The sequence below is a fragment of the Pseudorasbora parva genome, chromosome 2, assembly GCF_024679245.1.
Source record: "Pseudorasbora parva isolate DD20220531a chromosome 2, ASM2467924v1, whole genome shotgun sequence".
Taxonomy (NCBI): Eukaryota; Metazoa; Chordata; class Actinopteri; order Cypriniformes; family Gobionidae; genus Pseudorasbora; species Pseudorasbora parva.
In genome coordinates, this window is record NC_090173.1 from 33,178,552 (window position 1) to 33,191,934 (window position 13,383).

General features: G+C 38.0%; 1 protein-coding gene across 2 annotated transcripts; it reads right to left on the reverse strand.

Annotated features, from left to right (window-relative positions):
• Positions 1 to 1,778: 1,778 nt before the first annotated feature.
• On the reverse strand, positions 1,779 to 5,035 carry LOC137041124 (scavenger receptor cysteine-rich type 1 protein M130). 2 transcript variants are annotated; one of them, XM_067417112.1, is made up of 5 exons: positions 4,790 to 5,035; positions 4,501 to 4,527; positions 3,016 to 3,318; positions 2,473 to 2,598; positions 1,779 to 2,381 (listed from the first exon to the last, which is right to left on the reverse strand). In XM_067417112.1, the coding sequence occupies exons 1-5, from the start codon at positions 4,818 to 4,820 to the stop codon at positions 2,128 to 2,130; spliced, it is 741 nt and encodes a 246-aa protein (XP_067273213.1). In that variant the 5' UTR covers positions 4,821 to 5,035; the 3' UTR covers positions 1,779 to 2,127. The 2 variants fall into 2 exon arrangements, with proteins under 2 accessions (XP_067273213.1, XP_067273206.1); XM_067417105.1 differs by having other exon boundaries at positions 4,501 to 4,530; positions 4,790 to 5,032.
• Positions 5,036 to 13,383: the final 8,348 nt, after the last annotated feature.

Here is a 13,383-nt window from a genome sequence, read left to right on the forward strand (position 1 = left end):
TATTTTAAAGTATGGTATTACAGCCTGGTATGGTAACATGACAGTTCAGTTAAAATCACAGATCGCCCATCAGGTAAAAACAGCTATGAAGATTATGGGGTCAAAACCCATCTGTCCCCAAGTTTATGAGCAGTCGGCTATATCAAACAGGCACAAAAAATAGTTTCTGATCAGACCCACATACTTAACCCAGAATTCCAGCTTTTACCCTCTGGCAGAAGATCCAGACTTCCTAAATAAAGGTAAATCGATATACATAAGCACTCATTTGAGTGTTCACTAAGCTTAGGCTGTGTTATTATGGTTATTGGGATAATATAACATGTTATGGGTGAAAGTATGGGCTGTTGGACCGCTCATTATGTCATCATGTAATGTTATGTGGATTATGTCACCTGTGCTATTTTTGTAGGCTAAGGGCTGTGCAATATGTCAGTTATGCAATCTGTAGGTCATCTGGGGGGTTGTGCATTATGTAATTGTGTAATATGTTTATTATCGGGGTTGTGCAATATTTCAGTTTTGCATTTTTGTAGGTTAGGGAGTTGTAGATAATGTATACCATTAGGGATGTATAATATGGGAGCTGAAAGGTGCCATGTGTAAAAATTGAGGTAAATATATCCCAAAAATGACCTACACACATAAAAAGAATGAGAAGAAATAAGGGGCGATGATGTCATTAACAAAATGTCAAGTTATAGTGCTGCAGAGATATCAACCTTAATTAGCAGTAGCATTACTAGCCCCGGCCCGACAGGTATCGTAATACCAGTCTCGGCCATGGGAGGCGGTATGCGGTCAACATAACCACCAGCCAACCTGGCCTACTTGAACCTGATGTAAATCGTGTGGAAAGTACAGCCCACTACTTCATTTCAGTTCAGGGAAGAGAGTGACGGATGCATGGGTGTCGGAACCATTGTGTGTGGGTGGGACAAGACCCACCCACTTTTTAAGACCAATGATATTGGACCCACTCACTTTTATCGTCTCTAATTCAGCACATGTCTGTTTACCTTGACTACCCCTTAACCGAGAAACTTATTAAGAAACTAATTATTAAACACATGTTAAACACTTTATTTCCCCTTTTCTAATATTTTCTATTTTTTTATTGAAAATAAATACCTTTCCGATCTGATATGTGATGGGGAAAGGGAGTAGAGCGAGTGTGGCAAAAGGCGGATTCAAACCTCTGATCGATTTGCGTCAAAACTTGATGCCATGCGTCTTACCCCTACTTTATAGCCACGGTGAATAATTCAGTGATTTCTGTAATTTTGTCTGGCCCAATCAATCGTTTAGTAAACGGCACTTTTTCTGTTTGGACACGGAGCATAAAAAACATGCAACTTGTTCATTATCATTATCTGTGAAACTGTTGATTTCTATGACAGTTAAATGAATATAGACTTTTTATTAGACTATTGGTATTGACTGGTTTGAGGTCTTTTTTGGTATAGGAAAGGAAAGGGATATGGTCTCAAACACACCATAATGCAGGAAATCACATCTATGAAATCATTTTTTTTCTGGGGGAGAACCCAGAGTCAGTGTAAGATAGTATAGTGCACCTTTAATAATGGTTTTTAATTTTTGAAAAAAATGCCAATGAAATCTTATCTTTATCTTAACTTATTTCTCTCTGAGGTTCCTTATTGGTTACTTCTTTAGAGAACACACCATGCAGACAAAAACCTGTCAAAAAACTATATTATTCACTTGTGCCACCATTTTAAGTGAAGTAGTAGACAAACAGATGCTTTATTATAGGAATAGTGAATCTGCACTCACACAATTCCAAGGATTTGTAATTCTCAGTAAATTTAAAATAACAAGTATGGTTAAAGACTACAGTATTTTAACATAGGCCACAATTTAAATTAAAATCATGTTTACTGACTCATCGCTCCATTAATTTACAAAGAATAATTCATACTGGGCATTGTTTGTAAGATGAATTAATTCACTGCTAACTGTGCTTGTTCCTGGGACTTCTGTCTCCATTTTTCATCAGGAATCTTGTATGGTGCTGTATTGCTGGTCCTATTAAGAATTGTAAATAAATAAGTATAGGTCCTGGTTCCTGATTGAAGATCAGTAATCATTTTAATCAAAGAACTTTCACAAGTCTTCATAGTTTTTGTCCAGCATACTTTTGTGTTCTGTAATATTGACATTGACATAGTCCTGTTCTGAATCGTCTGTTTCTACATTGATGTCATCCTGAATTACATTTACATAGTCTTGTTCAGAGTCATCCTGATTTACATTTACATAGTCTTGTTCAGAGTCAGAGTTGTCATCCATATCTACAGTCTCATAATCATCATCAGCATTCTCTTCATTTTGGAACAAATCTTGCACATTAACAGCATCTTGGGAGAACACACAAAAAAGGGTTATGATAGTATAATATTCGCAGGCTCCCAAAATAAACGTAAAGGACATCATGGAAATCCTTCTTACCTTTTGAACCGCATATCTGGATTTTCTTTTGTTTTTTTCTCCTCCTCACTATGAAAATAATCAGCAGCGTAGACGACACGAGCAGTACAGCTGTTACCACAGCACCAGCGATAACAACCGAAGAAGCTGGAAGAGAGATTATACATTAACAACAGTCTTCCCAGTGGTATTTTCAGAATGACATACTATTACATTTCTGCTGAACAAATCAGTATTTTTGAACAAATTAGATGAGTTAATTATTCATCTCTCTCATAAATTAAGGTGATCATTAATTGATCATTGATCATTAATCTGAAATGTTGATGTTGAAATCCAGACATTTCAATAATAATCAGTGTGGTTGGGAGTTTTGTGTGATGACACAAAAGTTGCAGGCAGGTTTTGCACGTGTTCAGGTCAATCACACAAATTCTGAAAAGCCTACTGAAAAATTCCCACTACTAATACACAGACTGTGGAGTGATATAAACAGAAAAAAGTGCTGTTATAAACATACTTGCATATAAACCTTTGAATCAAATCAGGTAAAAGTTCTCATACCTAAACACACTACTCCAACATCATTATTGTGATTACATTCAGTTTCATTTGTATGAATGCATTTTTCGATGGACGACTCATTTCCCAAACAATGGACTAGCCATACATGGCCACTCCCTCTCCCAAAAAGAGCCTGGCCATGTGCACTAATAGCGCTTCCACATCCCAGCTGTTTGCACACCAAAATGGAATTATACATGTCCCACGATTTATCACACACTGTTCCCAACTGGCCATTATACGAGACCTCAACTGTCCCAAAGCAGCGGTCTAAGCCATTGACCAGTTTGACGTTTTCACTGCCTGTAAATCAAAGGAAATTAAGCAAATTTTAATATTTCAACTCAGGTGTAAGTATATAGAGGACAATCTTTATTTCTGTAAGTGATCCTCAGTTAAAGGACAACTCCGGCAAATTTTTAAGTTTTTCCGGCCACAACAGAGTTCCCACTGGACTTCAGCACGAGACACAGCTAGCCGGCTAAAACAGGTGAATTGAAACAATGGCTAAGTGGCTAAACGCATCTCGTTGTCATGTAAGGGACCTGTTCTTGTTGGACAGACACTGAATTGCATTTTGTGTCTGTTAAGAGGCATAAAGACATCCTTTACGTTTATGCCCCCAAAGCTGCTGTTTTAGCTGAGGGGGGCTCTGGGCATTAACTGTAATAACTCTGTGTTGCAAGCACCAATCCGGTTCGTTTTTTTTCTATAGACTGTACTCACAAAGATATAACGATCAAGATAAACTTAAAAATTTGCCGGAGTTGTCCTTTAAAACAGCTGTGACTTGCTTTAAAATGGGATAGTTCACTCAAAATGAACATTCTATCATCATCCACATAGCCTAATAAAAATCTTTATTTTTTTAAAAAAACTTTAGAAGTGAATGAAGACAGGCTGTCAAGCACAATAAAGGTATCATAAAAGTCCATACATCTTGTTCACCATATTCTAAATCTTCTGAAGTCATATGATATAGCTTTCATGTGAGAGGTAGAGATGTCTTTTTTGTCTTGAAAGTCAGAAATCGATTGACTCACAAAACCGATTTAAAATGATTCATTCACAGATCTGACTGATGATCCAGTTTTCAAGTTCTGACAGCAGTTAACAGCTCACTGGAGGTCAGTAATGCCAATGACTTTAATTTCATTATGTTCCACACAAAAAGGTATCATATGGTTTCGGACTTGGACTGCACACAAGTTGTATATGGACTACTGTTATGAAATTAGGCTTGAAAACTTCAGTCCCCTTTCATTGTAATTGCATGTAAAAAAAGCAATCAGCACAGTTTTCAAAATGTCATCTTTTGTATTCCACAAAAGAACATATTTTAGGTTTAGGTAATTTAGGACATGATGCATGTAATTAATTAAGTAAGTAAATTAATGTAAGACATTTTTTGAGTGAACTATTCCTTTAAAAACAGAGTATAAATCATGTTTAGCAAAGCTTGTGCGATATAAGAGGATTACTTACCAATAACCAGGTAATTGTTTAAAAACACTGCTGTCAAAGATAAAACATAGGGAGCTGTTTTATTAGAATTAATCACAAAGATTTTATGTAAACAAGTAGTTTAGTGGTATCTTATATTTTCCTCTGTAACCTGAATAAAAACTGCTTTTTATGTCTGACAACACTCCTACCAATGTGCCATATAGATTGAGTGCACATGTTATTACAAATATTATAAATGATTATTTAATCATTTTAAACAGCAAAATATAATTTAATATTATAATAAATATATTTAAAAAGGGTTTACCTAATGTGAAATCAAGCAGTGGTCTCAGCATTTTGGTTCTTTTATTGATTGTTGTGTGTGTGATGTGTATGTCCGTTGCTCTTCACATGTCTATAAGAGTCTATGAGTCACACAGACACTAGTTCCGCTTTTCACTCTTACAACACTTCAGCTTCTGAGAAAGTAAATCAGAAGAAATTGCTTAGTATAATTTAGTTTATTTAGAAATAATCCTTAGTATGTAACCACTGAGAGCTCAAATACCAGATACTCTCCTGCACTGTCAGTGTCAGTTTATTTGAGTTGTTTCTTAACACAACTTATTTCCTCAAATGTGAGTGTTTGACATGTATTTGAGGACTTGCACTCTTCAAGTGTTGCTGCACTTTGACTTCCACACATGGTTCACACATTTAGCATTCTAAAACTTGTGGTTAAATGTGTACAGGCCTATTTTAAACAGACACACCACACTGGCCACTAAAGACCACTAGAAACCATCAGAAAGTGCAGCCTGCTTTACAGCAGAACTCCAACTCTCTCTCTCTCTCTCTCTCTCTATCTCTCTCTCTCTCTCTATATATATATATATATACTGTCAGAAAAAAAAGGTACAGTGCTGTCACTCAGGCAGTATCCTAATGTACAAAACCAAAAAGGTACTAATATGTACCTTTAAAGTACTGATATGTACCTTTTAAGGAACTAATGTGTACCATTTAGAGGTGAGTAAGGTACAAAAATGTACCTTTTCACTTTTGTACCTTGGGGTACCGCCCCAGTGACAGCACAGTACCTTTTTTTCTGAGTGTGTGTATATATATATGAATGTTTATGTATTAAATATGTAGGCCTATGTAGGCTTTTTCTTTTCTGTCAGGAATACAAGCTTCTCAGCAGAATCAAGTGAAACCGACAGTAGCCTACTAAGCAACTGGAAGCTTAAGATTTTCACAACAGGCAACTAGATGGGTACAGACTTGAGCTCTGTGAATGTTTTGTAATGAAGTTGCAGTGAAACGGTTCACATCCTACTCTCAAGCGAACGTTGAGGAGGAAGTCCTTTCCCACCGCACTGGCCTTCAGCAGACGTGATGCAGAAGCAGAGCTGCAAACTGGTGCAATTAGTAATGGGTGACCTCCTACTATTCTGAAATTAATTACAGAAACAAATTAATATTGTTTATTTACCATTCAATTCATCACCCATGGTGGTGCAGGTGCCTTGTTCCTGTGAATTTTGATATTATGTGCATTGAACTGATGTGCATCTGACAATTCTAGTCAGAATATGAGTCTGACACTGCTTCATTGGGCTGTTATTATGGGGCGTGTTTCAACCAAGCGGCAACCTCCCTCAATCTCTCTTGAAGCCAATACAGAAGTAATGTAAACTGCAATTCCTAAAATGGACACTAGAGGCAGGCTCCAGAAGGGAGCAGAATCTCATTGAGCCCCATGTTAAAAAATTCCCAACTTTACAGCAGAAATAAACATGTTTACAGTCTGGTACAAATTGTGGTTTTGGCCTACGCAGCTGTTTTTGCCCTTCATGACAACTGTGAGGGGAGTGAATTTTTTCTCATTCGTTTACATTTTATAAAGCCTTAAAGTTCTGCATGATTAAGGGAGTGGTTACTTTGAGTGACAGGTGGATAACCATTTATCCGGCGTCATTGCGTCACATAAGCTCCGCCCATGTCCCGCCTGTTTGCCCATTTTCTGTTATCCGGGAGCGACATGTGAGGACGTGCTCGCAAGACTTCGCAGGCAACCTTGCCAAAATAACACACATTTTACACCCCAAACGCATTTTTTTCCTGGAGAACCCCTCCCTCCGAGAAGCTATTGGGCTTGATAAACAATCATTGCCGGTAGTTGTAAAAAAAAAAAAAAAAGAGTTTAAAGATACACAATGTACTTACCAACATGATCATATTTCAGAGAGAAATAACAAGGGTGAATGCATATATACGAACAAGTTCTCCATTTAGGATTAGAACAATTTCAACCAAGCGTCTTTCATGACGTGGATGATTACATTAGGCCGGGGACACACTGCAAGCGTGCCGTGAGTGTCTCAGCTGCGTGGCGTGTCCATTTTTATTTAGGCTCCCATGTTAACCAGTTAGAGCTTGCATACTGCCTGCGTCAGCCGCGCGGAAAACGTGTGCATGCTTCAAATAGAAGAGACGCCTATTTTTCACGCGACACGCGACCGTGTTGGAAGCGTTTCTAGGCAAAATAGCATAGGAAAAGATGTTTATATGCCATTTTGACACGAAAACATAGTAATATATGACATTTTAATGTTGGAAAGTCTTTAGGTTCACATAAATGCAGATATAGGCCTACTTGTAATAATAAAAAACAACATAATTATCGATTTTGAAATATTAAACCTGTCAATACAGAACGAAATATTCTGTAGCCTATATTGCCGTCAATACCATATATGTATGGTCAATAGGCTACTGCCGAGGTTGTCTTTGCTGCATCAATAGGCAATCTATTTATATTTAACATGAAGTAAAGGGCTTCCCAGCAGCAGAGGCGCCGCGTCAGACACGCTTCTGGTGTGCAAAGGCAGAGAAAACACCAGGCAGCCGCCCCGCGGCTGATACGCAGCAGAAACGCCACGCTTGCAGTGTGTCTCCAGCCTTACTGTTGATCATCAGTCCATCATTATCTAAAGCCAGCCCTGACAATTTCATTGGTCCGAAAAGTTACCATGTGAGAGACCCTTTGAAATGCCAGACGACGTGGGAATCGTCATAGAAGGAAATGTGGTGTTGAATAATTTAAAATCGGTTGCATCTGCCTTTTCTTTTCTTTTTGGCCTTATGTATTGTCTAAACCTCAGCTACCCACGAGATCTAAAATACACATTTGAGACAATCCAAAAGTTATTTATGGACCTTGAAGGTCAGAAAAAGTCCAGCAAGGTGCACAATCTTTATGTGAAGTTGCTACAAACGGAGTGAGCATTTGGGTGGTGGGAGGACAAATAATTTGTTATTGTTTTGCTGAAATATTTTTGATAACAAGGAGAGATGGTTTAAAGGAACGTAGCATCTACCCCGTTTAGGTTTGTCTGAAGTCTTTTTTTTTTTTTTTTAAATGTTTTTATTTTTTTATTATGCACACTTGTCTTCTCTATAGGTCGCTGATTAGCTGTAACCATAGACCGTAAAAAAATATGGACGACTCGACATCATCCGTTTCCGCTTGCCATATTTGAAGCTTTCAGGCAGCCTTGCACGGCGCGGACATCTTGGGATCGAGTCTGCGCAGTAGCGATTTCGGGACCGGTGTCATGAAAAATCCTGTCCCCCTGTGAAATCGTGTCCGCAAGGACCCCAAGAGCGATTCTATTGGCTGAAAGAAATTTTAATAGGTAATCTGTTCAGAGCCTGATTACAATTCTTACACAATCGCGTTTTGATTTTTGCTGTTTAAATTGTGTTAAAATAGTCTTTAATGTCTTACAAAGCATATGTTTCATATATTAGTAGTATATAACTGAAGCTATACGTGCTTATATAAGTATATAATTCAGAACATGTTTTTGCTCCCATTATAGCAATCAATTAAATATTTTAAATAAATGTTTTGCGTGTGTACTTATTATGGCAATGATTCATAGTTTATTAGTTTATTATTTAGTTATTTTTAAACAATTAATTGTCCAGAACCATGTATAACAACTTTTGATCAGGCATTTAAAACCGCTACCAGCGGACACGATTTCACCAAGGGGGTAATCTAGCGCTCGGAAAGCGTTCCACCCCTAGGGGCAGCCATTGCTAACCAAGCCATCACCTGCTGTTAGCATCCCATTGACTCCCATTCATTTTTGAGTCACTTTGACAGTGAATAACTTTACATCTGAGACGTTTAAAGACTCCATTTGTCCATTGTTTATTTCTAAAGAAACATGACAATGTATAAAAGGCTCCATTACCTTGTATCTTACACTATCGGCCCGCAGAAGCTGTTTTTGTAAAAATAGGCTAACGATTGCGTCATAACCAACGCGACCCTGTCGCACAGTTGAGAAATTACCGTATAGACCTGAAGAGACGCTCGCAGGCAATCTTTTACTGTCTATGAGACAGTCGGGGGGACGTGGAGACATAAAGTCTGATAAAGTCAAGGGAGAAGAATGGGGAGAAGCCCATAGTGAGCCAAAAGCAACGGGAGAAAATATTTAAACAACGTGATTCAGTTTTTGCTTTCCACATCTACTAGAAGACTCACAGCTGTCAGACAGGAGGCTCACGTCACATCTACGTCGTCAAGCTCAGTCTGAGCCTGCGCAGTTCGCTCAGCCATCAGGAAGTGAGCGCCCCTAGGTTGACTTCATTCTTTCGCCGTTGACGTCAATGGGAACGCTCGGTCCATTTCTTTTACTGTCTATGGATTTCACAGGGGGACAGGATTTGTCATGACACCGGAGTTGCGCAGTAGAGCGCAGGAAGTAGAGCAGGAATTACAGCTGCGATTTCAAAAGCCCGCCTACACTCTCGCAGATGCAGAACAATTAATTATGTTGGTGTGAAATAAACAGTTATGGAAATGTAGAAATTAAAGCTAAAGCTCTAATCTGCTCCCAAAAATTTCGAAAAAAGTCCGTTAGTGCCTCAGTGACAACTTCACTCAGAGAAGCCGTCAGTCTCAGCTGTCAATCATGACGTCACACCCCCCGTTTTTATAGCATTGAATAACTAACTCAAACTAAACTTATTTTTAAAACGAACACCTGAAAGGAAATCATCATGATGATAACTGCCTTCAGTGACATAAACTAGCTTTGGGGGAAAATTTTTGAAGTGTAATTGTATTATTTAGTTTGCCTCGCGTCCATTAGAAAACACAGAGGGGCAGCTATACTGGGACCGGTCACCGGGGGGCGATCGAGGCGCGAAAGCTTCAGTAAATGAGAGGGAGACTGCAGGCTTGGTTGTAACTATCAGCAAAGAAAAAAATGCCAATGATAAATTGACTATTAAATACAAGAATTGACCAGATGAGAAGTTGTAATTCATTGTGTTGCGCTTATATTTGATTTGAAATGAAACCAAGTGTCATGTGTAGACTATGGTGTCAAAATATAGTTAGGAGAGCCGAATCCACCTTTGAGGTTCACATTGTCTGAACCTCTGTTTTTCCAAGGTGTAACAGAGATTAATACGATTAATATCCTAGGTTCACCACTGAAGAAACATCAGAGCCAGGTGCAAATGTTGTGTATTTGCCATGACGAATTCTGAGGTGCGACTTCTGAGCAATCACTACGGCCGAGAAGGGGGCGGTTGGGGCTTGAGCCCATGCCCATTTGATTGCAAAAGAGAAAGTGCCCTTTGCGCCAGGGCCTTAACCACCATAGGCATTGATTAGAATAATTAGAAATGGCCAAATTGTCCCCATGTTAGGATGATAAAAAGGTAAAAAGTGTAATTTGTTGTCTGGTCTGCCTCAGCAGTTGTCAAAATGATTGAGCTGACCAATCAAATTTAAAAGTAGGCTAAGCGGGGTTTACGTTCGGGTTTGCTTGTGCACAATCTTTACAGCACAGACACACGCGCCCGTCAATCGATCGTTTAACGGCGTTGTAGAGGTTTGGCTATATTTTTCCGGTAAAATCACAAAACAAATGCACACAAACGTGTACCTGCTGATATACAACCACTGATGGACATCTTCAACTATTTAAAAAAATAATTAGTATGGAAGGCCGGATTAGAACACGAAACCTTGCAAACTGTGGTTCATGATTCTACCACTAGACCACTGGGGTCATTGAGCATTGATTGCGGTCTGATGTATTTATTTACTAAAGTGAAGAATCTCGAAACTACTATTATGAGAGACATTAAATAATGTTTTCAATGTACTATTGAAATTGATTTCTGGACATTCTTTTCTTCTACAATTGTTATTGTACATATCTAATATAGCATGATTGTAGCAACAATTCTCCCCTGTCCCCGAACTCGCTTGGGCCCCTGCCCTTACGGAGGTCTGTGCACGCCACTGCGCGTGGACCCCATTTACTTCCATATTCCGTATTCTTTTTTCCTAATGGGGTCCCAACCTTTAAGAGACAAAACTGCACTAGCTAATTCATACTGTGGTAGTTGTAATACAACTATGATATACGATGGCATATTGTTTTATTTTACTGTAAGTACATGTAAACTGAGCACCTTTGACCAATGATAAACTTTATGACCGTGACATGCCGACACCCATTCCGAGCTGCAGCAACCCGTACTTGATTACAGCTGCCTCCTGCACTAACTGCCAGGGCACAGCTGACCCTACTCAAGTCATCAGGGAGAAAGTGATATAAAGGCCGCAAAAAGCAGCAGGGACTGTTTACACGAGACCGTTTTCAACTGGAATCTAAAACAGTTATAGCATATATATATATATTGCAAAGGAAGGTTGTAAAAACAGGTTTTAATGTAAAGGTTTTTAATAATTATGTTGCTATACTATCAGTTTAGACTACAAAAAACAAATCTGTGAAAACGTTGACAGGGTGTGGGTGCGTTGCTCATGTTGACTCTATTAGGTGCTCCGTACAGAATGCACATGTAGGCCTATAGGCTATTGAGACGTGTAGTCCGTAATGTAAGCAACGATGGGTCTGGCATACATCATACGATGTTAGTCGTTTTCATGGATCTGTGTGATCAGATTTTTTTGCCAACATTGTCATCTATACAAAGAAAAACATTTAGGCCTACATCAACATGTCAGTACAATAACCTGTCTAATGTGCGTTCCCCTTTTCCTAGGAAACGACTTAAGACCCAGGCTGAGCTGACATAGCTATCCACAGCCTGAAGCAAGTGATTTCCCGAATTCACCCGGATGCCCAAACTCACAAGAGGCACCCACAAAGCCCAGGAGGACCCCTCAGCCCCTCCCTTTCCTCCTTTTCCTTGACTATTTGAAAATAAAATGCCCCACCTGGGCATTTAAACATCTGTTTGTGTCCTGCCTCCTTCCTGCCCTGCTAAAATAAAAACTGATTTAAAGTAGATTTTGAGAAACTGATTAGAAGTTGTAAGTGAATGAGACTTCACCTTTGTACAGAAGTGATTAAGGAGTTAACACATGATTTTTATGCTACGCATGATAAGAATGAAAATATTTTTTTTTGATTTTACAAAAGAAATGACCTTACATCAAAGGAAAATTGTGTTTTGAAGTTCTGCTACATACAATGTTACTCAAAAATTAAACTATATTTTGATTTTATAAAAGAAATAACCTTACATGAAAGTGTATACGTGATTTGAAGTTATGCTTCACATGAAGTTACATCAAAATAAAACTGCATTTTGACCATATAAAAGAAACTACCTTACATTTAAGTAAAAACTTAATTTGAAGTTAAGCAACACACAACTTTACATCAAATTGAAACTGGATTTTAGCATTATAAAAGAAATGACCTTACACCAAAGTTAAAAGGCAATTTAAAGTTATGCTACATATGAAGTTACATCAAAATGAAAATGTATTTTGAGCTTATAAAATAAATAACTTTAAATCAAAGTAGAAAAATGATTTGAAGTTATGCTACGCATGAAGTTACATTAAAGTCACACTGACATTTGCCTTTACAGAACACATGAGTTCACATCAATGCAAAATTGGGATTTCAGGTAAAACAAAATATGAAGTGACATCACACTTAAATTTAGATTTCAACTAATATAACATACATATTTAAATCAAGGTGGAAATTAAGTTTCATTATGCAAGACAATGTAGCTAATATCAAACTTGCAAGCTGAATTAAACTTGCATGACAAACCAAGTTATAACCAATGACAGTTATGCCTTAGTAAAACCTTGGAATTTCGGGTTGGTTTAATTGAGATTTTCGCAGTAATCTAAAATGGGATGTTAACTTAAAAAAACTCAATTAAAGCAGATGTTACCAAATGAAGTACATTTTCTAAGTTGATCTGACAAAACTTTTTTTACAGTGCACTGAATAACGTGCTAAAAACATGACAGTTTAAGAGAAAAGTAGGATTAAGATCATGTAATAAGATCATGCAATATGAGATCGCTGAGCCAGAACGTCCGTAACATCCCAAATGGACCTCACCGGACATTGGCACATTTTTAGTTGCACCCAGCGTCACAACCCCCTCCTACCCTGCAAATCTCGAACCACAGGACGATATTTCACAAAGTATAGATTAAATAAACATGTCTCATTAAATCTTCTTATTTTAAACTTTAAACGTATTTTAAGCTTACAATTAAAAGTGCTGTGAGCTTTTGCTAATAATTTAATTTCAAAACAATACTTATTAATAAAAATACAAGGATACAATTAGACTAAATATGTTCTGTTAAGCTCCCTTTCACCTGTTACTACGTGATAGTAAGGCAGCCTGATATCACTGGGAAATCACTTGCATCACTGGATACAATAAACAAAATATAGGCCTATCAGTAGGAACATGAACACTAAAGCCCCAGAATGGATGGATTGTAGCACCACTTATATTTAGCACAAAAGCTTTGCAAGATTGTAGTCATCTGTTGTCTCCCTGTCTCAGTTCAATCGAGTCTTTTTCAAA

Coding starts and splice junctions, on each gene's coding strand:
- LOC137041124 (XM_067417105.1), bottom strand. CDS start 4,820: ATGCTGAGACCACTGCTTGATTTCACATTAG. Junction 3,319..4,500: donor AAACAATTACCTGGTTATTG/GTAAGTAATCCT, acceptor TTTGATTTACAG/GCAGTGAAAACGTCAAACTG. Junction 2,599..3,015: donor TGTTGGAGTAGTGTGTTTAG/GTATGAGAACTT, acceptor TCTCTCTTCCAG/CTTCTTCGGTTGTTATCGCT.